At 38.7% G+C, this 27,391-nt stretch overlaps 2 protein-coding genes across 6 annotated transcripts in view; one reads left to right on the forward strand and one right to left on the reverse strand.

The window, feature by feature from the left end:
• LOC123861521 (signal recognition particle subunit SRP54) overlaps nt 1–2,211 on the forward strand; it is a 68,938-nt gene extending 66,727 nt beyond the window's left edge. For all 3 annotated transcript variants that reach the window (XM_054513670.2, XM_064570945.1, XM_045900713.3), the window contains one exon: nt 184–2,211. In XM_054513670.2, coding sequence (XP_054369645.1) covers nt 184–390 — 207 coding nt within the window. In that variant the 3' untranslated portion in view covers nt 391–2,211. The remainder of the gene's footprint in view (nt 1–183) is intronic.
• A 145-nt stretch (nt 2,212–2,356) lies between these two features.
• Nucleotides 2,357–26,629, reverse strand: PPP2R3C (protein phosphatase 2 regulatory subunit B''gamma). 3 transcript variants are annotated; one of them, XM_045900706.3, is made up of 13 exons: nt 26,491–26,629; nt 21,136–21,263; nt 18,578–18,682; nt 17,674–17,786; nt 16,914–17,011; nt 14,992–15,062; nt 12,897–13,029; nt 12,429–12,484; nt 12,278–12,353; nt 11,440–11,576; nt 8,143–8,280; nt 5,811–5,870; nt 2,357–3,194 (listed from the first exon to the last, which is right to left on the reverse strand). In XM_045900706.3, the coding sequence occupies exons 1-13, from the start codon at nt 26,537–26,539 to the stop codon at nt 3,006–3,008; spliced, it is 1,353 nt and encodes a 450-aa protein (XP_045756662.1). In that variant the 5' UTR covers nt 26,540–26,629; the 3' UTR covers nt 2,357–3,005. The 3 variants fall into 3 exon arrangements, with proteins under 3 accessions (XP_045756662.1, XP_045756663.1, XP_045756665.1); XM_045900709.3 differs by having other exon boundaries at nt 3,014–3,194; nt 5,785–5,870; XM_045900707.3 differs by lacking the exon at nt 5,811–5,870.
• Between the last annotated feature and the right edge of the window lie 762 nt (nt 26,630–27,391).

The following is a 27,391-nucleotide window of genomic DNA, read 5'->3' on the forward strand; positions in this document are numbered from 1 at the left end:
TTTAGTTTGGGAACAGGGGACAAGGAGGTATGTCTTGTCTTAATTAGACCAAACTGAATTGGACATGACACTCATGTTTTAGTTAAAAAAAAAAGGAGGCACAAGCAGTTGAAAGTGGGAAACAAATACTATTCCTTTTGGGCATTTATATTTTATCTATTCTTGATTATTTCCTCTTTTTAGGAAGAAGAAGAAGAAGAAGAAAACAGGATGCCTGAAGAAGCAGAAAGACAATACCAGCAGAATAAACTGCAGGCTGATTCCATTGTCCAGAGGGATCAACCAGAAACAGTGGTATCCAGTTCATTTGTGAATCTCAATTTTGAAATGGAGGGAGACTGTGAAATAATTATGGAAAGCAAACAAAATCCAGTCTCTGTCCCGCCATAGAATGACTATCAAACTTCAAACTTTAGGGTTTTTGTAATACCAGGAACTTTCACATTCTTTATTCAGTGGGACTTAATACAATTATTTATATTTTAAATTATTATCTGGAAAGGGAAAAATGTTTCTTCATTCTTAGGCTCTATCTAGCAAAAGCCAGATCTGAAATTTGATATTTGTACTGTGCTTTTACTGTGTGTCACATTAGTGCTTTGGTTTTAAAATGTTCTTTAAAGAAATTAAGGACATTCTAGAGCCCTAATTGCCAATTAAGCGTTAAATTATCAAGCTTGTCTGTTATTGGTGTTTTAAGAAAAAAATAGTTAAATTACTAAGACTAATTGGAGCTGATCTTCCTAGTCTCAGATTAAAATGAGGATTTTCCCCCCTTAGATTTTCTCATGTTGTTTTACATTTATATATCTAACCATTACATTAATTTCATACTAAGGATGGTTCGCTGAGTGTGTAATAAAAGGAGCAAGACAAAAGCACTTTGATTTTTCTTTCCTTGAGAATATTTTATGAAAAGCTGGTTAAGTTGACAACAACACCAATTCTAAGATGGGTTTCCATTTTTTAATGCAGGTTACTTAATCTTACATTCTTTTTCAGCAGTTATTCAAATTAAATAACTAGCTTTGAACATATCGTTAAAAACACTAGTTATGGGATGTATTTATTAATGTATTTGTATTCAAGGGGTAACATCTAGTGATTATCCACATGGCATCCTGGTTTTGTCACTCTGGGCCCTGAGTGTTTCCTGTGGGCCAAGTAGTTGGAGGGAGGAGGGTGGGCTGAGGGGCAGATGAAGACTGGAGCCTTCAGAGGCTTACTGTTGAATATCGTACAAGGTGCCCCGGTAGCATAGTGAAGTCAGCAGTCATTCTCTTCTTTGAAGTTAACAACGGTAAAGTGGACAGTTTACTTAACCCGGGTTTGGTCAGCTCTCTGGAGCCCACTGTGCTATTGGCAACATTTACCCAAGTATAATATGAAACTAATTTTGAAAATACTCGTAAATATGCGCTCATAATCTTATGAGAGCTCTGTATGATTTTGATTAAACTAAATGTGGTTAAGGAAGAATGTACGGAGTATTTCAGAAATGCTGCTCTTAAAAGCCTATTCAGACTTAGAGCTTTCACAGATTAATCGTTCTAAACAGCATTAAGCTGTCAATCTTAAGTATTTTCATATAAAATATGGCTTCAAAGAAACTCATAACATAGGTACAGCGGAGCTGTTATGGAAATCTGTTATCAGTATGAACATCTGGCCACTAAGTTCTTCAAATGAAATTTGAAGGATTTGGAAAAGATAATTTTTCACTCGGAATCTTCAGTTACATGGATTTGTCGTATGGTAGTTATTCATGGTATGTGATGGTGATTTTTGTCATGGTTGTAAACTCTTTAATTTAGTACTTAAAGGATTAATCTTCAGATCATGTAATTAATGTCACCCTAAATTATAGTTTACCAGTAGCTCTAAAACATGCTAACCCGACCTCTTCCCTCTAATTTGTTTTTAATTTCATTTGAGATAGGACCTCCAACTCAGATATTTATTGGGTTATGCAGGGAAGGCATGCATATCTAATGATGATCTGAATCTTTTCTCCCTAGAGGCACTAGATCTGAAAGCTTACCTAGAAACTTTTCTGATTGTAGAAGGAAGATTATGAAAGTTTTGTTTCTTAAATTTCACTTTCTCTAATTGTCCAACAGTGGCCAGTTTGAAATGTTTATATAGTTATTCACTGTGCCTTAAATCTTTATACTTTATGCAAACTATAAAATTTCCCAAAAATGAATTAAATGGTTTTGTCTTATTTTTAAGCCTCTTTTACTTTTCCTTCCTTTTCGACCCTTTTTATAATTACTATTCCCCCTGGATCATAGTTCATGATATTTTACCCTCTTCTAATTTTTCTTCTCATAAAAAACCGAAACAGAACAGTGTAATTGAGAACTTGAATTAACAAATTCTCTAACAAAAATCCTTAACAAAATGGAGTTGAATTTTATAAAATGTGACCCTAGTACCAGTTAATAAAGCTAGACAGATTTTTTTTATACTGGTGATTTTAATTAAAGTGAAATAGTAACTTGAATACTTTTTACTGAAACATCCTATAAAAAGAAACATCATCTCCAAACACTTCTAACCCAGAAATGAAATGGCTCTATTCTAATGAATGGGAAGTTTATAATCTATGATACAGATAATACTTTAGAGGACTCAAGGTTAAATGACCACATATAAGCTATCCCTCAAATATTTAAATTCTTAATGTCTAATGTCAGAAATATCCCATGAAAACTTCCTTTATTTCCAAAGATTATATAGATTTAAAGTGGATTCCTACCTTTACCAAATCACACTTGCCATATTTGAGCTAAGTGGAACAAGAATTTAATATCTCCTAAAACAACATTTGGTCCTACTGCTTCCAAACTACTGCAACCAAGAGTCCAATAATCAGAACATTTGCTGTATTCTATAGGCATATAAAGTGTTTTATTTAGGCTGTTTCTAAGGATTGTGCTTGAAAGGTTTTGCGTGCAGCATTCAAGCTTATCTTAATGAACACAGTCTAGTCTTTTGAGAGATCATGTATCGTCAAGGTCTGCAGAGTTTTCATTGTCATTTGCAACAAGAGCTTCTCTGTTCTCATAAGTCCAGAAGCCATTCAGATCGATTAGAATGGTGGTGACTGTGTCTCCTTGATTACTGTTGATTAAATCCTGAAGAGAGATTTTCAAAGGATCCTTTGGTTTAACCATGTCAAAGATTTCATCCTGCGAGAGAGAGAAAAACACAATGAAATCTGGGATCTGATCCACTAAATTTCTATTATACAAGTGCTGTGAAATTCCAGGCTGGCACTTGAGCTTATGTAAAATTTTTGTTCTAGTTTTTTCTTTTCCAGTTCACACACAGGCAAGCTCCTTTTCTCTATGTACAATCATAGAATTTTACTGGAAGATTCCTTAGATATGTGATAGCTATCCCTCATCCTTTTTTTTTTTTTTTTTTAAGATTTTATTTATTATTTTGACAGAGCGGGGGTGGGGGGGAGGGCACAAGCCGGGGGAGCAGCAGGCAGAGGGAGAGGGAGAAGCAGACTCCCTATGGAGCAGGAAGCCTGACACGGAACCTGATCCTAGGATCCTGGGATCGTGTGACCTGAGCCGAAGGCAGATGCCTAAGTGATTGAGCCACCCAGGTGCCCCACTCTCCCTCATCTTAAAAGAGAAAGAAACAAGCTCAAAGTTTAATCTAATCCAAACTACATAGCTGATTAGTGGCAAAACTAATGCAGTATTCTTTGAATACGTGTTAAGTATCTTAAACTTTTCTATTGTCTTCTAATTGGTGGTAATGTAAGGTCTTGCTTTAAGTGCAAACTGAGCTCCAACTAAAAACATAAGTGCTTCCAAAGCCAAGATAATGACAAAGCTTCATTTCCAATATAGATAGATGTCAACCTTTTATACTCTGGATCTAAGATGGGTGGTGGGTGGGGGAGGTTCAGTTTTAAAGAATTAGTCATCCAGAATGACAATGAAATTATGCTAAAATTTACTAGAATAGATGGAAATACTTCTATATTATGAGGTATACTGTATGAGTATTTACAAGGACTTAGATACATGTTTTCTAATCTTTTTGTAGTAAAATTACTCAGAGGATCCAGTGGCATTTAAGGAGGCAAATTACATTTTAAAAAGATTAGAACAATTCAGGGTGCCTGAGTGGCTCAACTGGTTGGGCATCTGACTTGATTTCAGCTCAGGTCATGATCTCAGGGTTGTGAGCTCGAGCTCTGTGCTTGGTGCAGTCTGCTTGTCCCTCTCCCTCCCCCTGCTTGTGTATGCATTCTCTCTCTCTCCATAAATAAATAAAATCTTTAAGGGTGCCTGGGTGGCTCAGTTGGTTAAGCGTCTGCCTTCAGCTCAGGTCATGATCCCTGAGTCCTGGGATCGAGTCCCGCATCGGGCTCCCTGCTCCACAGGGAGTCTGCTTTTACCTCTGCCCCTCCTCCCACTCGTTCTCTCAATCTCTCTCTCTCAAATAATAAATGAAATCTTTAAAAAAAAATTCAGGTAAATGAAATGTATGAGCTTTTAGTTTTGTATGTTTATGAAACTTCCTTTTCTAGGTTAGTGGCAACTTAAAATTACTAGTTCTTAGGTTGCCTGTTGAATAGTTTCAGATTTGTCTCATTTATATTAAACGAAATTGGCCTTTATCTTACACTTAATTAAAATTGGATGGGTTCTTCCATTACGTTACTTAACCTGAACCTGAATCTGTACTAGGTACTATAGGTTTTTCACAGCTGGTGACTGCAAAAATGAAGCATTAGCATGTGTTTCAGATAGTGGTAGTTTTCATATTGTAGGACTGATGGCTCCTTAATAATACAAAAGCAAGTAAGACCTTTGAAGGCAGATTTAAAAAGTGCCCAAACCTAAATATAGTTGACCCTTGAACACAGGTCTGAAATGCATGAGTCCACTTAGACATGGATATTTTTGATAAATACAGTATACTGTAAATGCATTTCCTTTTCTGATGACTTTCTCAGTCACATTTTTTCTCTAGCTCCATTTTTAAGAATATAGTATGTAAAACATATACAAAATATGTGTTAGCTATGTTTATGTGAGGCTTCCAGTCAACAGTAGGCTATGAGTAGTTAAGTTTTTGGGGGAGTCAAAAGTTCTACATGGATTTTCAGTTGCATGGGGGAGGGGCATTGCCCCTAACTCCTGTGTTGTTCAAGGGTCAACTGTAGTTACCAAGACTAAAAATTCATTTTACACTGGACTGGCTGCCAAAGGATTGCAGGCTATATTGATTCTCTTCATTTTCAATCAAAATTAATGCTTCCAATGAAAATACAATCTGACAATGCTAAAATCATAAACTACACAAATTATTAGTCCAAGTGTGGTCTCAATTGGTTCAGAATAAATAATAGCAAATACTTGATTCGGTTCAGTACTTCATAGTCATGTTTCTTTCATACAAAATTTCACTTAATACAGATGATTATCTGGTATTATGTATATTATTTTTTTAAAGATTTATCTTAAGAGTGTGTGTGCATGAGCAGGGGAAGGGGCAGAGGGAGGGAGGGAGGGGCAGCCAACTCCGCATAGAGCCCGACGTGGGCTCGATCGCAGGACCCTGAGATCATGACCTGAGCCAAAACCAAGAGTCAGACTCTTAACCAACTGAGCCACCCAGGCGTCCCAACTGGTATCATGTATATTAAAAGAAAAAGTAAGGGGTGCCTAGCTGGCTGAGCTGGTAGAGCATGTGGCTCCTGATCTCAGGGTCACAAGAGTTCAAAAGCCCCACATTGGGCATAGAGCTTACTTAAAGGAAAGAAAAGAAAAGGTAACCTTGACATCTTGAAATGAAACAGGATCTTGTCCATGGATTTTCATTAGTTCCTGTATGGCCTGTAGGGGTAGGAATAAGTCTGTAAATAAAAAATACACCACAGCCCCCCTTCCTGTCCCATGGCCCCTTTCTAGTCCCATGGTCTTTCCTATCAGACCACAAGCTTTATCATTTCAACCACTCTTGCCAATATTCTCAACTTCTTGACCTTGCTTCACATCCAGTCAGCAAAACTTAATGATCGGTGTAACCATCAACCCTTCTAGATGTATATCTTGCTATTGAGAATTCCAGAAAAAAGTATACAAGGCCACAGATTATTGCTACTATCCAGGAAGGGTCTCCAACCTCAGATGGGCCTTTACATGACCTAGCAGTTACTCTGTTATGCCTGATCCTTGCATTTTCCAGGAATGCTGTTCATACCTTCACCATTCTTTAAGACACCCAATCTGCCGCCTCTGCCCCCCCCCCATACTTTGCCTTGTACTTGACAGAAAAAAAAAATGGAGGTAAGCCTCCCTCAAATTCTCTTTTATAAACTTTAACAAAAAAATAAAACAAAAAAAAACACTAACGGAAGAAACTACTGTGATCCAGTTGGACTAATAAGTATTGTAGGCGAGAGTCATTCACTAGAAAATGTGAAGCTTAAAATTCTTGGTAAATAGTCAAAGAAGTATGTTGCAGGTGCCTACTGTGTATGTGGTGCCACTGATGTCCGTGTGTGCATAGGTAATCTCTTTGAAGTAAGTGAGAATCGGAGTACCCGCACAGCCTCTAGAGTAGTAGACCTGGAGATACAATCTAGAGTGCACCATCTAGGCCGACCTTTATCACTGGGATACTGATGTACAAAGACTCTACGAACAGCTTAGGATTGCAGGACTCAGCGCCAGTAAGTATTTACCTTAACCCATGCAACCAAGCCTAAATACTTTGATAAAATGCATGTATAAAATATTTTAAAAACAAAATTAAATATTCTAAGAAAAGGTACTGTAAAGAAGTCTTTATAAAAAAGGGTTGTGTGTTTAATTTCCAAAAATATTTAGTTTGTTTTCTTAAAACTGAATTTTCATTTAATAGGTCTGCCTAAAGTGGGGCATCCCTATGATGGGTTGGTATCATATTCTTAGATTAGCCACGGATTCAATTTTTAAAAAATGTATCCTAATACTGCGATTGTAATTTATCCTAATATTTGTAGTCATTACTACCTAGGAAATCATTATGGAAGTTTTAGGGAATTTAACACCGAAACTATAAATTTTACATACTATGAAACTCAGAAACCAAATAGTTATTTTTGAAGTATCACAGAATTTTAAATGGAAAAGGAAAAGCCTCTGGGGAAAAATGTTTTATGACAAAGATGTGAAAATTTCATTTTTATTGTTTATAAAAAGCCATTTCTTCTTACTGTTGTCCTAACCATATAAAAATCACACAGTCTTCTAAAAACTAGCTATAGAAATAAAGTAACAGAAGTACTACTGTACACAACTATTCCACCAGATAGAAAAGTCACCATTCAAATTTAGGAATGATTTGTCTTAAAAAGGGCAGACATTCCTATTTTTACACCTTGTGCATCTGAATGCTTATCAGATAAGGTACAATCAAATTTCCCTTAGAACTCATCATGTTATTCTCTGAGACCACTAAACGGCACAAAGTAAGCATTTCAGCAAATCTATTTTCATGCTGAAATGCAGCATACAATAATTTTAAAATTATTAAAATAATTTTTATTTTTTACAGCACAGCATTTAAAAGAATCTACTACTACCAAAGTCTGCAAAACTTCTACCTTTTCTGAACTGTTTAACTGAAGCTTCTGAAGGATTTTACACACTAGTTTATGATCACCAAAGCACAGAATTTCTCATGTATGTCTGTATCTCCATTGGCCAGTGTAGCCCCTGACACATATTTATACACTTTGATGTCCTACAACTAATCAAATCAGCTTTGATTTAGTCTATTTATATTTTTTAAAAATAGAAAAAAACAAAACTAAAAGGAGACTTGATTTCTTCTAAAATCTGTTAGCAAATTGGGGTGTCTGGGTGGCTCAGTCGGTTAATTAAATGTCTGACTCTTGATTTCAGCTCAGGTTTCAATCTCAGGGTTGTGAGTTCAAGCCCCATGTTGGGCTCCATGTTAGGCATGGAGCTACTTAAAAAAATATTAATAATAAAATCTGTTAGTAAACCTTTTTGTTATATTTAAACATCACAAATTAGATAAAATTGTTACCAAGTAGGTAATTTAAATCAAATAGTGTATCTTAAGGAACAATGACTCATTTACACAAATGAGACTTACCCTAAAGAAGTAATTAAGTGAAAAGACATTCAGATATCCTTTGTTCTCAATATCAAGTAATTTGAAAATATACTGCAGAGCTGCAGGTTCTTTTCGATTTTCTAACGCAAGAACAAAGTCCAGGTAGGTCTTATAGTCCTATAGAGAAGAAAATGACATTCATTAGAAGCCTTGTTTGGAATTAACTTTTCAAGTGAATATCTAATGATTTGAAGCTATTTTACAATCAAAGATGGCAATTTTTAAAATTTAAATTCAATTAGCCAACATAAATTTTTTTAAGATTTTATTTATTTGAGAGACAGAGTGAGAGAGAGAGAGAGAGATCATGAGCAGGGGGAGGGACAGAGGAAGAAGCAGGCTCCCCGCTGAGCAGGGAACCCAACGCGGGTCTCGATCCCAGAACTCTGGGATCATGACCCGAACTGAAGGCAGATGCTTAACCAACTAAGCCACCCAGGCGCCCCTCAATTAGCCAACATATAGTACACATCATTAGTTTCAGATGTAGTGTTCAATAATTCATCAGTTGCATATAACACCCAGTGCCCATCACATCACATGCCCTTCTTAATGCCTATCACCCAGTTACCCAATCCCCCCACCCACGTCCCCTTCTGCAACTCTCCCGTTTGTTTCCCAGAGTCAAGAGTCTCTCATAAAAATGGCACTTTTTTAATATGAAATAAGATATCCATTTGTATACTTAATATTGGTTTCTAGAAATTCTACATTAGCAGTTAATCTGTACAGGACAGTTTTGGGGACATAGATCATTTTCTTATGAGAGAGTTGCTGTCTTAAGGAGTAATCTTTTATTATGCCTCTGAAGTGGACAGGACAGTGACTAAGCTATTGTACAATGCTGCTAAATTAGTATCTTCATTTCAGTGTGGTCAGTTTGGAAAAAAAAAGGTTTATCTGGAATGAATAGATTAGTATATTTGAATAGTATATTTATTTATTTATTTATTTATTTATTTATTTATTTATTTTAAAGATTATTTATTTATTTATTTATTTATTCGAGACAGAGAGAATGAGAGAGACAGAGAGCACACGAGAGGGGGGAGGGTCAGAGGGAGAAGCAGGCTCCCTGACGAGCAGGGAGCCTGATGCGGGACTCGATCCCGGGACTCCAGGATCATGACCTGAGCTGAAGGCAGTCGCTTAACCAACTGAGCCACCCAGGCGCCCTTGAATAGTATATTTAAATAGTTACTTTGAAATACTTAAACATTTTAAAATCAGATGATTTCCAATAAGAAGCCATCTTAAGAACACCCGATATTATATAGTGAACTGAAACTTATCCAAAAAAAAGGCAAAAAAGCACAGATAAGAGCTAGAAAGACATGAAGAAAACAAGGCTTTCTCTACAAAAAAGGGATACTCATTACTTTTTTTGCATGGTAAAAACACATTGGAGATTCCACTTAGAAGAAAATTTATATTCTTGGAAAGCTGCTTTAGGCTAAGATTAAGAATTCTTTTTTTTTAAAGATTTTATTTACTTATTTGACAGAGACAACAGCGAAAGAGGGAACACAAGCAGGGGGAGTGGGAGAGGGAGAAGCAGGCTTCCCGCAGAGCAGGGAGCCCTATGCGGGGCTCGATCCCAGGACCCTGGGATCGTGACCTAAGCCGAAGGTAGACGCTTACCGACTGAGCCACCCAGGCGCCCCTAAGAATTCTTTTTTGTATAAATTGCAGTATAAAGAGCTAAAGAGATGCAGCCTCGTCATGGTCTAACTCCATCCATAGTTGTAGCCTGTTTTCTCTAGAAGTCATTAGTATACTACAAGCTCCTCACTGTTGACTGTAGACAGCTGTAGAAGTCACAAAGCAGTTTCTCCACCTTTTCCCCCCTTTCCTATACTGCTGGCTAAAAATGGTGTTATTTAGAAAACTGCTATTCAAGCTAAGTGATAAAACCTAAAACCCCAATTCTCTTCTGACAATATGACCATTTCTTAAGCGTCATTGGTTTGGTAATTTATCACATCCTTAACACAAGTTTTTAATAGCAAGGATAGTGATTTTTAAAATGCTAGACAGAATTTCCTTAAGTATTTTGCATTGTTGTGATAAAAGGACAGGTGCATGTTAATCATTAGCTACTAATATAGCCACTTACAGAAAGTAATACAACCTGATTCTTAGATTTAAATCACGGCATTTGTGGTACACTATCTGATCTGGAAATTTAATGAATGAACCATCTATATGGAAACAGTCAATAGGATTTGCCAATTTTCCAGGATTTTTTACCCCCCACTAATCCATACTCCTTAGGGGAGGTGGGCAGGGGAGATGGGCTAAATGGGTGATGGGTATTAAGGAGGGCACTTGTTGGGATGAGCACCGGGTACTGTAGAAAGTGATGAATCACTAAACTCTTAGTGTTAACTAACTGGAATTTAAATAGAACTTGAAACATTAAAAAGATACACTGATAATGAAATGAACAAAATATTAAAATTTTGTATTTGTCCGGAGTCCATAATATTTTTTAATAGATTTTTTATTTTAAGATTTTTTAAATTTATTTTTTGACAGAGCGAGCAAGAGAGGGAACACAAGTAGGGGGAGTGGGGGGAGGGAGAAAGAAGCAGGCTTCCCACGGAGCAGGGAGCCCAATGCGGGGCTCGATCCCAGTGCCCTGGGATCACAACCTGAGCCGAAGGCAGACGCTTAAGGACTGAGCCATCCAGGCGCCCCTATTTTTTAAAGATTTATTTATTTATTTATTTGACAGAGACAGACACAGCGAGAGAGGGAACACAAGCAGGGGAAGTGGGAGAGGGAGAAGCAGGCTCCCCGCCGAGCAGGGGCTCAATCCCAGGACCCTGGGATCATGACCTGAGCCGAAGGCAGACGCTTAACGACTGAGCCACCTAAGCGCCCCCAGCCCATAATATTTTTAAGCAAATTAACCTTAAGATTAAAGCCCCCAAAATTCACAATTTGATTAGTTCAGGCTTTTAAAGATACTGATGTAAAAATAATGCTGTATTACATCAAGAAAAGGGTTTGTGGAAACTGTGGGAGCCTAAATTTTTATTTTTTATTTTTTAAAGATTTTATTTATTTATTTGACAGAGAGAGACACAGCGAGAGAGGGAACACAAGCAGGGGGAGTGGGGGAGGGAGAAGCAGGCCTCCCGCCGAGCAGGGAGCCCGATGTGGGACTCGATCCCAGCATCCTGGGATCACGACCCGAGCTGAAGGCAGACGCCCAACGACTGAGCCCTGGAGCCTACATTTTTAAAACTTATCAGAGATTTAAACTACTACCATTTCTCCATCATAAGTGAGACACTCCTGGAAAACGCGATCTAAGAAGACATTGGTCATGGTTGCTGTTCCATAGCGGGACAGTTCTTCTTTACTGAGCATACCATTGTGATCCTTATCAAGATTCAAATACTGGCCTTGGGAAGAAAAATGATAAAAAGACATTTATGACCAAAATAAAATTCTAATTAGAGGACAAAAGAATAAACACAAAAAGTTCTTTTTATTGGTTAATACTTTGATTTTCTAACTATATTAGGGCAGTGCCCTAAGATCAGCTATCCCTGGACTCTCTATCACAACAGCCCTTAAGCTTTGCATAAAGCCATGGTGTTTGGGCTATTTCCATCATTATTTGTTTTCAGTTTGCAACCTTTTAGAACTTTCCTAGGTTTTAAAATTAGAGGTGGGGTCAATAAAAAGCACTGAAATGCTGGCCCTTGAAAAGCAGAGAACAAGGATGCCAAAATGAGTCAGAAGACCACCCAAGAGAATAATGAAGCAGACTAATGAAATTAAAGGAAAAAGCAAACAGTCCCTAGAACACTTGCCACTGTGGACGCTGATAGCAGTGGCATTTTATCACAATGCAAGATAGTAATTGATGTCCATAATGATGCTCCTGAGTCAACAAGAAAGGATCAAATTACATTCTGTATGTTCTATTAAAGAGTAAGAAAACGACAAGTAAATTTTAGTAATCTAGAATACTAGCTCTTAAGGTAATTAGAATACTTTCATCCTAAGGCAAATTAGCCTATGTATAAAACTGTCCTTTGAACGTTAATTAACTGAGGAATGGATCATTCAAATTTTAGCATTATGACAGGAACCATACCATATACCCTTAGGGCAGAAGGTGCAGAAAACCAGTTAGTTTCTTGACTCTCCTTGGACAGTTCCTCATCCCTTAACTAAGTAAAAACAGATATAATTAGAAGACAGTAACTGTCAAGTGACATAATTAAGTATTTAAAAAACATATTTACCTCCAATAAATCATCTAGGAAGCTGCATGCTAAAATATCTTGAATTTTAATCTTCCCTTTAAAGAACAAACACAATTTCATTTTTAAGAAAAGAGGAACTCAATTTTATAAAGATACTATTTTAGAAGAGTAATCACACAATTGGTATTTTAAAGCTTCATATCTTTCATCAAGAACAACTCCCCAGTTTATTCCATATCAGGGATAGCAAATCATATCAGAATAACTGGCTTCTTAGGACCAGAAGGAGCCATTCGTTATCCAGCTCAGACACCACTTTAGAGATGAAGAAACTAAGAGGTTAGGTGACATGTCCACTGTCACACAGCTGGTTCTAGTTGGTACGAATAAATCATAAAAGATCTTTATATATTAAAGGCAATGGCATACTAGAAAAATGACATTTTCAAGACTTTAGTTATTGAGATTTAGAATTATATCCTTATAATATCTAAGATTTTCTTTTACCTGTTCTTAGAGGGTCTAAAAAGAAGAAGAACTTCCTAACTGCTGTACAAACATAGAAGGAGTAAAAAGACTTTTCCAGCCCATCTAATTGTGGCAAAGTTGGGATAAGTTCCAATATGTAGTTTTCTAAATCCTGAAAGAACAAAACAAATCAAAACATTAAAGTGTTAACTGTCTTGATCTTGTTTCTTCGTTAGATACTGGAATGTTGAATTTCAGTCCTAAATATTATTCAGCATTAATAGTATATTAATGATAAAATAAAATCATAACTATGTTATTGGTAAAACTTACATTGTTTTGCTTTTTATTTCATTTTTAACATTTGTGAATAAGCAATATATTCTACATAATTCCAAATTCAAAAGGAACCAAAAAGGGGGTGCCTGGGTGACTCAGGTGGTGATCTCAGGGTCCTGGGATTGAGCCTCGTGTTGGGCTCCCTGCTCAGCGAGGAGCCTGCTTCTCCCTCTGCCCCTCCCCCTGCTTGTGCTCCCTCATGCTCACGCTCTCTCTCAAATAAATAAAATCTTTTTATTTTTAAAATTTTTTAAAGATTTTATTTATTTGAGAGAGACAGAGATAGCAAGAAAGAGCACAAGTGGGGAGGAGAAAACTTCCCACCTACCCCCCTCCATTTTATACTCCCACCAGCAATGTGAAGGCTAAACCAACAGCTCCCAAATTGTGCCCCTGGAATGCTTCAGTAAACTCACAGGGGTGCAGCAGGATATTAAAAAAATTTCAGGAAGACGGTGACATTTGCCAGAGAGTACACAATAGATGTGGCTATGAGCTAGAGCTATGAGCTCAAGGTAGTTCACATTTTCAACATTGACGGAGATACATGCTTTTTGATGACATCAGTCTTTGCAAAGCTAGGTTCTTGATGGTTGCTGTGATGAAGCAAGTACCACACGAAAGTTAGTGTGGAACAGGAAGTGAGGATGACTGTCCAATCTAACTGCCAGTTTTGACTGGCCATACAGTGTGCCCCATGGGCACAGATTCCATTAGTATTTGTAATTTAAGAATGAAGCAAAAATATTACTTACTTTCAACTTATGTGTATTTTTTTCAAATGGCTAATATAATAATAATCTTAGTGAATACTTTCATAAATTGTGTAGAACTAACTAATAAATGGAACTGGTAGGTATTTCTTTTGACTTAGAGGCACTATGCAAAAATTACTGAGATACTAAGGGCACTGTGAATTGAGAGTTTGGGAAATCATGACCTATTTTATATTCCCTTATTAAAAACATTATCAAACTTAATGATCTTTGTCAGCCTGAAAAATTTCTGGCCCTAACATTTATAACACTCATGAATAACCAAAAGTTTTCCTGTTTCTTTTTTTAATTTATTTTTATTTTTTAATTTTTTTAAAAGATTATTTATTTATTTATTTATTTGACAGAGAGAGACACAGCGAGAGAGGGAACACAAGCAAGGGGAGAGGGAGAAGCAGGCTCCCTGCAGAGCAGGGAGCCCGATGCGGGACTCGATCCCAGGACCCTGGGATCATGACCTGAGCTGAAGGCAGTCACTTAACCAACTGAGCCACCCAGGCGCCCAGTTTTCCTGTTTCTTCAATGATTTTTAATCCTGTTAAAGCACTACATTTTTATTTTCTCCTTTGGAAAGCTATTTTTAAAAGCTGGAAAAAAAAGAATCAAAAAAGGAATTTTTGTGGCCAGTATACATTTTTTTGTGGTCAATATGCATTTTAGGGCGCCTGGGTGGCTCAGTCGTTAAGCGTCTGCCTTCGCCTCAGGTCATGATCCCAGGGTCCTGGGATCGAGTCCCACATCGGGCTCCCTCCTCGGCGGGAAGCCTGCTCTCCCTCTCCCACTCCTGCTGCTTGTGTTCCTGCTCTCGCTATCTCTGTCTCTGTCAAATAAATAAATAAATAAAATCTTTAAAAAAAAATATATGCATTTTAAAAGACTTTTAGTAACACATTATTTGTAAAAACGAACAAAAGCGGAGAAACAAAAACAAAATAATCACCTGTAATCCCAACATGCAGTGCTAACTACTATTAACGTTTTGGTGTCTATAGTAGTTATTGAGGTGGGTTAATACTTACAGATTCCCGAAGGTACCCTTGTCCAGCAACATCATATAAACTGAGTCCTATTCTTGTCTGATGAAGCCAAACTGACAATAAATAAGAAGATGAAATGTAATTTTAAGATCTGTCCTTTAGCATATATATGGATAAAAGGAGATAAACAGCTAGATTAGAAGGACAAACTAATAACTCTACAAACATACTTCTTCACACACATATATTACTTATTCAGTAACCCCAAAATTGTTTGTATCAAAATACAGCATAGCATTAATGGCAGGTATCAACAATTCTACCCTGCCTAAAGCAACAATAAAGTTGATGCTCTTGAAAATATTCTTCACCCACTAAACTTAGTGTTCCACCAAAAAGGGACAGTGGGTGTAATGTTATGCCTTCAGTGAAGGTGCATTTATTCTTATTCTACTGAGGTTAATTACTGTGACTAAATATTAAAGATGGTACGCATAGGACTTCAGAGATCATTATGGAACTTACAGGAATCATAACAACTCCAAGTTGTTTAATAAATACTTGAATCTGATGCTACAATTCTGAGTTGGGAACTATCCTCTCAGGCAACTCAACCTATAATAAGCTGCCTTTGAACAACATGGGTTTGAACTGTGTGGGTCCACTTATACATGGTTTTTCTCCCCCCAATAAATATAGTATGGCACTGTAAATGTACCTTCTCTTCCTTATGAGTTTTTTTTTTAAAGTTAATTTCTACACTACGTAGGGCTCAAATTCACAGCCCCAAGATCAAGAGTTGCCTGCTCCACTGATTGAGCCAGCCAGAGAGAGAGAGTACAAGCAGGGGGAGCAGCAGTGGGAGAGGGAGAAGCAGGCTCCCGGCTGAGCAAGGAGCCCAACGTGGGGCTTGATCCCAGGATTCCGGGATCACGACCTGAGCTGAAGGTAGACGCTTAACCGACTGAGCCACCAGGCATCCCATGATTTTCTTAATAACATTCTTTTCTTTAGCTTACTTTATTGTAAGAATACAGTATATAATACATTTAACATATAAAACGTGTTAATCAACTGTTTATGTTATTGGTAAGTCTTCCAGCCAACAACGGGCTCTTAACAGTTCAGTTTTTGGGGAGTCAAAACTTATACTCAGATTTTTGACTGCATGGGAGGTTAGTTCCCCAACCCCTGTGTTCTTCAAGGGTCAACTGTATATTGGTAAAGTAGAATTACCAGTGAATTAAAATAATTTAAATCACTATATATTAAAACTCTTGGTTCAGCTTTTGATATATAGCTCTTAGCTAGTATCTTTAGGATACATGTTTTTGTTTTGTTTTGTTTATGATAATGAACCCATATGTATGGTAGAAAATCTCAGCTCTAGTAAGTTCCTCAAGGAAAGAACTGGAATAATAAAAAATAAATCTGGGTCAAAAAGTAAGAAATTCTGCTATTCAGGGGTGCCTGGGTGGCTCAGTCAGTTAAGCATCCGACTCTTGATTCTGGCTCAGGTCATGATCTCAGGGTCCTGATATCCAGCTGTGTGTTGGGCTCCCTGCTGGGCATGGAGCCTGCTTGGGTTTCTCCCTCTCCCTTTGTCCCAACCCCCACTCCCCAAGCCTGACTCATGCATGCTCTCCCTTTTACAAAAAAAAAAAAAAGAAAAGAAAGAAATGCTGCTGTTTATTCAAACTTACTAAGAGAATTGTTTCACATAGAAGGAATATTGTAAAAGCATGTACCAAAACCTCCTTGATTCCCAGATAGAGGAGTTTAAGAATTTTCTTTTTTTTTTTTTATATTTTTTTAAGATTATATTTATCTGAGAGAGAGAATGCGAGACAGAGAGCATGAGAGGGAGGAGGGTCAGAGGGAGAAGCAGACTCCCCACTGAGCAGGGAGCCCGATGCGGGGCTCGATGCGATAGAGGAGTTTAAACACAATGAAAATGGAATCACCTTTTCTCATCACATAATTGAAGAACTGCATGATAGAAATTCTTCCATAAGAGTCTGTATGAAGGAGTTTAGCAAAGACTTTTGCTGTGAAAAACTGCCTAAGGAAAGGAAATAAAGATTAAAATCATCTGCCAATATAGCAAACATACTGAATTAGCAAACAGCATGAATTCAAACAATTAAAAATCAAAATGAAAAAAATCAAAGTGAGAACCACAGTTTAAAACTTAAAATATTAAGTCATACATCTTTGAATTTTATTGCCTTAAGAATGAGAGGCTAAAAAACCCCAAAAAGAATGAAAGCCTAGGGGTGCCTGGGTGGCTCAGTCCTTAAGCGTCTGCCTTCGGCTCAGGTCGTGATCCCAGGGTCTTGGGATCAAGCCCTGCATCGGGCTCCCTGCTCCACGGGAAGCCTGCTTCTCTCTCTCCCACTCCCCCTGCTTGTGTTCCTGCTCTCGCTTGCTCTGTCAAATAAATAAAATCTTAAAAAAAAAAAAAAGAGAATGAAAGTCTATACTGTTATATATAAATGTACTATATATATAGTTGTATAGTATATAAATATGCTATTATAAACTATTATTTCTTTTAATAACTTCATACCAATAATTTTCTTGACTAAATAATTTTAAAATTTCATTAATAACTGAAATGGACTCAAACTGTCACACGATTGATTTATATTTTCATTGACATTTATTTCAGGCATTTAAAATTCTTAACATACTCCTTTGTTAATTATACTTAATTAAACTTACTTGCACTTTGGTCCAGCTTTTTCACCAACCTTCAAAAAATTTTCATAATTAATCATTGCTTCCTCTCCAATCATAGGTGGTGTCTGGTGCTTATCCAGCAAAAACCATAAGTTCTTAGGAGAAGTTCAGAAATGAAGATGTTACAGTTAACAAAACAAAATTTAACATCAGCTAAATGTGTTATTTCCATTAAAATGATAGTCTGATAGCAGAGATTTAATATTAAGATGAATCTCATTCCCTATTATCCTTTTGATTACTAATAACATAATACAAATAGCTGGTGTTTATTGAATGCCCAAGTTTAAAGTTTTCATATATGGTACCTCTTTACTTTTTAAAGGTTTTTTTTTATTATTGCGTACAATTAGTGAACACATAGTACACATCATTAGTTTCTGATGTAGTGTTCAACGATTCATTAGTTGCATATAACACCCAGTGCTTATCACGTGTCCTCCTTAATACCCACCAGCCGGTTAATACCCTCCCCCCATGGTACCTCTTTAATTCATATAACTACGTGATGCAGATAGATACTGTTATCCCTACATAACAGATGAGAATTGAAGCACAGAAATGTTAAGTCCATTGCCCAAGGTCACAGAGCATGGCTAGGATGTGAACCCCCAAAGTTTGACCCTATAGTAGTAGTTCTCAACTTTGGCCTCATATTAGAATCACCTAGGGACTTAAAAACATAACCAAAATAACACCCAGATCTTGGGGAGACGGTGCCCAGGCAAGCTCTGCAGCTGATTTTGGCAGGAATCATTGCTCCAGGGCCTGTGCATTCACCCACTCTGCAGCAGTGGCTCCATTAAGACACACTGAGATCCTGTAGGACTTTAGTACAAATAAAGAAATGGCTAACATCCAAAGCAACCTTTAATCCTATTCTTACCTGTAATTCTTCATTATCTAACAGTTCTCTGCTTTTCCTCTGGAGAAAGACAGCTCTGGATTCCTCTCTTAATTTTTGTAGTAAGACTTCATCTTCAGCTGGCAGCTAAAAATACACGAGTTAATTTCTACACTTAAATTTTAGACTATTATTGGATTATGTAAAATATATTTGGCCTCATAAAATTTCTACATTATTGCATTGCCTCAAATTACTTTTTGTATCTCAGTTTTGCTTAACTTCAAGTTATCATTCATTTAAAAAGTTCATTTAACAAAAAGAGATCCACAGAGAATTCAATGTTCAGCAAGGCCAGATCCCTGCCTAGAAAGAACTAATGGTCTAGCCCAAGTTTCATTTTATATTCTTAGAGTACTCTTTCCACTATAACCTTAGACTGACATAGAATTAAATAAGACTAACTGAAGATACATGGTCTTAGCAAAGTATGCCTTTTGAGCTTGAATGACGTTACTTCTTGGGAGACGGTCAAGCCAAGGTCTACTATGTTCACCTCCTAGGCAGAGGGTCTGCCCGCTGGGGTGATTTCCATAAACAGGGCTTTAAAATGACTCATTCCAGCTCAACCTCAAACAATTTGCTTTGAGGATTTCTTCTTGGTCGTCTGTATCTCTCCCCATTAAATGTAGCTAAGTAACCACAGTCCAAATCAGTTCTTTCATTTCCAAGAACTAAGATGCCATCCCTCCCATCAAAAGGAATGGAAAAGGAGGAAGCATAGGAGGTAAGGCTGGGGCTGAGACTGTGATCCTGCTCCAGTGGCTAGTCAACAAGCTAATCAGCCAAGGAGAGAAGTGGTAACCAAAGATGGTAGGTGGTTTCTCCAAAGCAGTGAGAAGACAGAGAGAGAAGAAATAGAGAACATCCCACAAATCCACATCTGCAGACAGGAAACCATGTGGGATCTAGAAGAGGTCACAGAGAGAAGGAAGAGACAGAAATGGGGAAAAGGGAATTCCCTCAGGAACCACAGGGGAGAGCAAAAGGTTGGTACTGGAAGTACAGGAAAGTTGAGTCCTTGGTTCAGAAATGGGGTCATGTCAACATCTAAGGGCTGTTTCTGGATAAGATACTATTTCATAATCCTGATTAAATGAGATCATGAATACAAAGTGCTCTGAAGTACATCAGCACTCAATAAACATCAATTCCCTTCCTGCTCCCCCAGACTATCAAAAATTTTCAGTTGTGTAGTGGACTCCGTTTAAGAAAGTGTGAAATGCATAAAGCGGGAGAAGTCTGTATGAAATGATCCCATTGTTACTAAACACACGTGTACACAAAAGTATGGAGAAGGATTCATGTAGAAATATTTATTTACATCTCTGTGCAATGTTATGGGAAAATATCAGCTGTTTTTTCTCTTTTCCATGACAAACATGGATTAGTCACAGAATTCTTTTTTTTTTTTAAAGATTTATTTATTTATTTATTTATTTATTTTTAAAAGATTTTATTTATTTATTCATGAGAGACAGAGAGAGAGAGAGAGAGGCAGAGGGAGAAGCAGGCTCCCAAGGAGCAGAGAGCCCGATGCGGGACTCGATCCCAGGACCCTGGGATCATGACCTGAGCCGAAGGCAGACGCTTAACCATCTGAGCCACCCAGGCGCCCTAAAGATTTTATTTTAAAGTAACCTCTACACCCAACATGGGGCTGGAACTCACAACCCCAAGATTAAGAGTCACGTGCTCTAATGACCCTGGGGCAGCTAGGCGGCCCTAGTCATTCTCAAAAGACTGGGAAACAGTATTACAGAAAGATTTCCAATAAAAATGGTTCACTTGGAAAAGATTTGTACTTGAAGAAATGTTACAACTATCTAGATAATTCACTTATATTAATACATTGCTCCTAAATGGAAGTAAAACAATGTTTACTTTCTTTGTAAATAATGTTATAATTGAGTTTAGAAGGTAGCAAGTTTAAGAGACATTCAGCTAAAATTTCAGTTAACTTTTCTATAGTGGTCACATTTTACATAATACTAAATAGGTCTTATTCTTTTCAGTAGCCTTCAATTTCAGCTGTAAGTAGCTTTCTTAAGGTCTTCCTGTCTTCTATAATCTCTTTCAAAGACTTCTTTATGGTTTCAGCACAAGGAAAAATAAGTATAACTCTTCAAGTTTTCCATTTTAATCTATTTTTCAGTTTAACCTTGAGCAAAATGTATTACACCTTAGAACATGGATAAAAGACAAAGTTAAAAATGGTGATCAGCCAAGTAAACCTAAGTTTTATAAAAAGCCTGATACATGATTCAACAGAATAACCACTACTAATATCCGTAAGAAAAAACAGGAAGGAAAAGCCTATAACTCAAAGGGGGCCAAGTAACAACTTTGTGTTCTTATGCCAATTTATATCAAAACTTGAGATTTTATCAATTCCAAAACAATAAGATCAACTACAATGAAAGAATATATAAAATTTAAAATATAACCTCTATTCATTTATATAAAAGAGTCTGATCCCATTTTAAAAGTTAACATTTCATTTATAAACTCCCTGAGACATTTGCTTAGATACCACTTACCCTGTAATAAAACCGGGGTATGGTCTTATAGAATTCATTTGTGTTTTTTCTATCCCCTTTCCATTCTGAGTAGTATTTGGTAAACAAATCCATTTCTTCATCTTTTAATTCTTGTTCACTTCTTTTTTCTGGTAACAAAATAGATTAAAAGGGGAAAAGCACTTTCAAAATCAATATTTTTACTTACTTGTTTTTTTAGTGAGAGAGAAGAGGGGGAAGGGGAGAGAGAGAGAGAGAGAGAGAGAATCTTAAGCAGGCTCCACACCCAGTGCGGAACCCAACATGGGGCTCAATCTCACGACCCTGAGATCATGACCTGAACCAAAATCAGGAGTTGGACGCTCAAACTGACTGAGCCACTCAGGCACCCCTTAAAATCAGTATTTTTTACTATAGGGTATTTACAGTGCAAAAAAGACATTCAAAATTGTGCTTATACACTGAACATCTATATCAATTTTCTTGAAACACCAAGAATCGAAAGAGCCTCCCCTGCATCTTCAACCACATCTTAGTTGCTCCCTCTCCTTCTTTTTATCACTATACTTGTCTCTTCCTCAAGTCACTGTCTCTCTTACGGACTTCTGGCATGCTCCTGATTCATTCCATCAAAAGTACTTACTGAGCACCTCCTATGTATAGAACACTGCTAGACTCTGGGGCTACTGTGGTGAGAAAACAGACGCAGCCCTTGACCTCACGAAGTTTCGGCTTTGCAATCCCTGTTCCTCTACCTAATGGAAACCCCTTCCCTCTCAGGCTGCTTTTACCCTCCAGCCCGCCTACTGCTGGCCTACAGCTGTCTCATTCAGTCACACTGTTTATTGACCACAGCAACTGGCGCACAGTGTTCTTCAGCTTAAGGTCCTCTAATTGTCAAGGAAGGATAAACGCTTATGAGTAACTGTGACCCCTCCTCTCTGAAGAGGGGTCACCTCTGTCACTCGGTTCCATGGCAAGATCACAGATCTTATCTGCTCCTAAATATACTAAACTTAAATATACTCTCAGATAATTTTTCTCCTTCTGGTTATTCAAAACCTGCCATAATACCTACACTTCAGCCCTCACTGAAATCTTCAAATCTGTGACTTATTTTCTCGATAGTTTATTTTCCTCTTCCTGGTCTCACTTCCTTCCAACGTGCCTATAGCTGTTCCCCTAAACCTCTCTTATGCCTGCATTTCTGCCACATGTGCCATGTTAATTTTTAACCTCAGGCCACACTGTTGATTCTCTTATTTTCTGGCCATTTCTTTTTTGTTAATCTTTCTTCCTCATTTCAATTTTTGTAGTTTGACTTCTGAGTCCCAAATGTCACTAACCCAGACAGTGCTTTTGAACTCTAAACTCACACATTCAAAACAAAATATTTTCATCCTCACCCAACATATCTAAAATAATCTTCCCATCCCTCACCTTACTATTCTTCTAATTCCATATTTCTCTCCCAATTACTGGTATTCATTCAGTCACCCAAGCCCAAATCCCAGCAGTCATTTTCATGATTTCACTCATTCTTTTTCATTCAACTATTCTAGGGACACACAATTATCTGTATGGGTAGACGTGTGCACATGTGTCTATACCTACATATGACTTTCAACAGAGTGTCAGGGAAAGCCTCACTGAGATGAAACTGAGCAAAAAAACTGAAGAAGGCAAGGAAGCAGGTTATGCAGATAAACGGGGAAGTGCCTACCAGGCGAGGACACAGCCAGCACCAAGGCCTGAAGACAGGAGCGTGCCGGGTGTATACGGGAAGAGGGAGGCAGCCAGTGCGCCTGCAGCGGAGTGAGCCAGAGGAAAGAGTAGATGAGGGAAGGCAGATCATGGGAGTCAAGGCCACTAGGTCATTAGAAAGACCCTGGCTTTTACTCTGGTGAGGGAGAGAGCCACCAGCAGTAAGTAGGAGGCTACTGCAGTCATCCAGGTGACAGATGGTGATGGCCTGGATCATGGTGGCTGCAGCGGAGGTGGTTAGGAGTAAATATTCTGGATATATTTTCTTAGTCTCAGGATCTGCAGACACACTGCATGTGGGTATCAGAGAAAAAGAGCAGTTGAAGATATCTGCAAAGGTTTTGACCTGAGCAGATGGGGAAAGTTATAAGTGAGCAAGTTAGAAAGGATACCAGGAGTTCAGTTTTGGACAAGTTAAGATTAAAATACCTATTAGAACCAAGTGGCCATGTCAAGTAGGCAATTAGACATATGAATCTGGCATTTGGATTTAGGAGACAGAAGGAAATACACAGTATTTAAAGCCATAAGAATGGCTAATTTCATCATGAAGGGGAGTGTAGATAGAGAACAGAAGCTGACCAAGGACTTACTTAGCTTTGGGCCCTCCAATGCTAACTTGTTGGAGAGAAGAAAACAAACACTGAGAACGGAGGACTGGTGGGGTGGAAAGAAAACTAAGGGAGTATGACTCCCAGAAACCAAGAGAGGAAAGTATGTTTAGGGGGAGAGTGAACTATCATATCCCTGGCAGGGACTGGCAGCAGGTCAAGGAAAGTGAGGACTAAAAACTGACCACTGGAACAACAATGGAGATCACTGATGATCTTAACAAGCAGTAATTACAGCACAGATTTAATCAACAATTCTTTTAACAAGCATTGCTGTAAGGGGAGCAATGAGGCTTAGCTAGAGGTAGAAGTTAAGACAAAGTTTCTCTAGGATGAGAGAAATACCACCATGTTCATACACTGATAGGGATGACTGAGAAAGAAAAACTGATGCAGGACAGAGGGGGACAACTGCAGGAATACATCTTTGAGTAGCAAACATGGGATCTAGCACACCAATGAAGAAAACAGCCTTAAATACAAGTTGTACAACCAAAACGATTTACTTATTAATCATCTCTCCCAACACTTTAGCTTAAGTTCCACAAGGACAAAGACTTTTGTCTGTTTTGTTTACTGCTATAGCCTAGAACAGTGCTTGACACATAACAGGCATGCAGTGGAGTGGGTATTTACCCCAAAGATACAAATGTAGTGATCTGAAGGGGCACCTGCACCCCAGTGTTTATAGCAGCAATGTCCACAATAGCCAAACTATAGAAAGAGCCCAGATGTCCACTGACAGATGAAGATGAATGGATAAAGAAGATATGGTATATGTACACAATGGAATATTACACAGCCATCAAAAAATGAAATCTTGCCATTTGCAATGATGTGGATGGAACTAGAGGGCATTATGCTAAGTGAAATAAGTCAATCAGAGAAAGACAATTATATCTCACTCATATGCAGAATTTAAGAAACAAAACAGGAGATCATAGGGAAAGAGAGGAAAAATAAAACAAGATGAAACCAGAGAGGGAGACAAACCATAGAGACTTTTTTTTTTAAAGATTTTATTTATTTATTTGAGAGAGAGAATGAGATAGAGAGAGCATGAGAGGGGGGAGGGTCAGAGGGAGAAGCAGACTCCCTGCTGAACAGGGAGCCCGATGTGGGACTCCATCCAGGGACTCCAGGATCATGACCTGAGCCGAAGGCAGTCGCTTAACCAACTGAGCCACCCAGGCGCCCACCATAAGAGACTCTTAATCATAGGAAACAAACTGAGGGTTGCTTGAGGGGAGGGAGATTGAGGGATGGGGTAACTGGGTGATGGACATTAAGAAGGGCATGTGCTGGGGCGCCTGGGTGGCTCAGTCGTTAAGCGTCTGCCTTCGGCTCAGGTCATCCGGGGGTCCTGGCATCGAGCCCCGCATCAGGCTCCCTGCTCGGCGGGGAGCCTGCTTCTCCCTCTCCCACTCCCTCTGCTTGTGTTCCTCTCTCGCTGTCTCTCTCTCTCTCAAATAAATAAATAAAAATCTTTAAAAAAAAAAAAAAGAAGGGCATGAGATGTAATAAGCATGGGGTATTATATAAGACTGATGAATCACATATCTGCACCTCTGAAACCAATAATACATTACATCTTTTTTTTTTTTAAATGAATTGGTGCTTTTTAAAAATATTTTATTTATTTATTTGAGAGAGAGAATGAAAGAGAGAGAGCACAAGAGCGGGGAGGGTCAGAGGGAGAAGCAGACTCCCTGCTGAGCAGGGAGCCCGATGTGGGACTCGATCCTGGGACTCCAGGATCATGACCTGAGCCGAAGGCAGTTGTTTAACCAACTGAGCCACCCAGGCGCCCTAATACATTACATCTTAATTAACTGAATTTAAATAAAAATGTTTAAAAAAATAAAGGAAATATACTTCAATAGAAATACTTTTTGATGGCAAAAAAAAAAAAAGAGTGAAGAAGAGGAGAAAGTACAAATACAGGTGACTTTTTTGATAAGTTTTCCTACAAGAAGTACAGAAAAATGCAGCAAAAGCTGGAAGGAGATGTGAGATGAAATGATTTTTCTTACATGGAGTATATTACAGCATGTTTGTCAGAGCTGATGGAAATGATCCTGTAGAGAAGGAAAATTTGATGATATATGAGACAGAAGATAAGAACAGAGTGAAATCAGTGAATAAAAGGGAACGGGATCTGCTGTTGGACTGGAGGAACTGTCTCAAATAGGAGCATGGACAGTTCATTTTGAACAGTAAAGGCAGAGTTTATGGGCATCTCTGGTGGTGAAAGGGCTGATAGAAATGGTAAGTGGGAACAGGTGAGGTTTTTCTTTGCTTCGACCTTCTCAAATATATACATAAGTTTATCAACTGAACATAAGGAATAGATAGCACATGCTGGAGAACTGGAGGTCTGGAAGATGAGAACTGCCTTAGAGTGTAGGAGAATGAATATCTAGGGAAACGCGGAATATGTGTAAATGAAAAACTGAAACACTCTAGGTTAGTGGACATGAATTCAAAGTGACACCATTTACCATGGTTCCGTTTTTCTCCAGCCACTTTTGGCTGCCCTGAGGGCACGTGTGGAATAAGAAAGTTTTAACCAGGCTGGTTAACAAGCAAGCGTGAAGGAGGAGGAAAAGAATAAGGAAAAATAGATGATTAAATCTAAAATGGATAAGGAGGGAAGTCAAAAGTGTGTTAGTAAAAAGGCGTTGTAGTAGGATCGAAGGTTGTAGTAGGATCGAAGAGTTGTTGGAACCGGGGTTCTCAATTATCCCTCAAAAGCCTTGGTCAAGGCCACGTAAGTGAGTGCTAAGGTAAGCTCTTCATTCCCGCAATCCTTTTCCCGGGAAGTGTGGGTCAGACCTCTCAGTATCCCTAAATCACGTCCCCTCTGCCTTTGTCAAGAGAGCTTTTATAGAAGCGGAAAGTGCGGCTCCCAGCAGCTGCTCGTCCCCGATCTCCCCCTACCTCCAGAGTTTAGGGCCGACCTATCTCCGCGAGCAGTCCCTCCCAAACTCACTGTTGGTACCTGTGTTGGGCGTCGCTAACCGCCGGCGAAGAATTTCTTTCCAGTCCATGGCTGACTCCCGCGCAACAGCTCCTGCATTTGCTGTTTACTAACCGCTCCACCCCCTACTAGCTCAGACTGCAATCACCGCCCAACCCCGTAAAGGTCAGGAACGCGCAGCCGCCATCTTGGACTTGGGCGGAAGTCGGCTAACCGGCAAAAAACCCATTAACAGCTACTGCGGAGAATACAGCGATCTTGTTAACAGCGAGGAAAGCCGACTTGAAACCGATGGAAGAATGATCCTCTGTAAGGCAGCGCCCAACTTCACCAAGTCCAATTTTAAAGGTGCAGGATAAGGAAGCCCCCGTTTTTATTTCTTTAACTTGGGACTTTGGCGCGCGTGTACCACGTGATTCAGGAGTCCTATGGCGTTTCCGGCCCGAGGAAGAGCTTTTTTTGCCTCACAATTTCTTTTCATTGCTCACTGCGGATATCTAAAGGCCCTAAAGTTTCCCTGAACATAGCAGACGTTTTCAACAGCCCCTTTTGCCACTAACATCTTCAAAATGGTCTTTTTATCTTTGTCAGGCCTGGCGCAACGCCTCCGTGAGGTTCAGCCACGCCCCGGCGCCGGGGCCCTCGCGGTGCGTTGTGGGCGCGGTAGTTCGGCCGTGCTTATGGTTGCCTTAAGCGTGAGTGCTGAGGTGAGTTGGTGAATCGAGTGAACTTCGTGTATGATCGGTCGGTACACGGCCGGCGCTGCCCTTCGTGGACCTTCCTTCCTTACCTGAATTGTCAGTTCGGCTCTCTCCCCACCTCCGCCGCCCTCATATCATCACCTGACGCGTTTGGCGGCCTGGGAGGATTGTTATGCCGGCCCAGGGTCCCTAGATTTTGGCTTTCGTCGTTGTCCCTGCTG

This window comes from Mirounga angustirostris, unplaced genomic scaffold, assembly GCF_029215605.1.
Source record: "Mirounga angustirostris isolate CCGP_5_RB_7025 unplaced genomic scaffold, mMirAng1.0.hap1 SCAF_9, whole genome shotgun sequence".
NCBI lineage: Eukaryota > Metazoa > Chordata > Mammalia > Carnivora > Phocidae > Mirounga > Mirounga angustirostris.

What these genes read in the sequence shown, in the direction of transcription:
- PPP2R3C (XM_045900706.3), bottom strand. Translation starts at nt 26,539, where the DNA reads ATGGACTGGAAAGAAATTCTTCGCCGGCGGTTAGCGACGCCCAACACA. An exon ending in AAAGCTGGACCAAAGTGCAA is followed by an intron (nt 17,012 to 17,673) that starts GTAAGTTTAATT and finishes TCCTTTCCTTAG; the next exon opens with GCAGTTTTTCACAGCAAAAG. An exon ending in TCCTAGATGATTTATTGGAG is followed by an intron (nt 12,354 to 12,428) that starts GTAAATATGTTT and finishes GTTTTTACTTAG; the next exon opens with TTAAGGGATGAGGAACTGTC.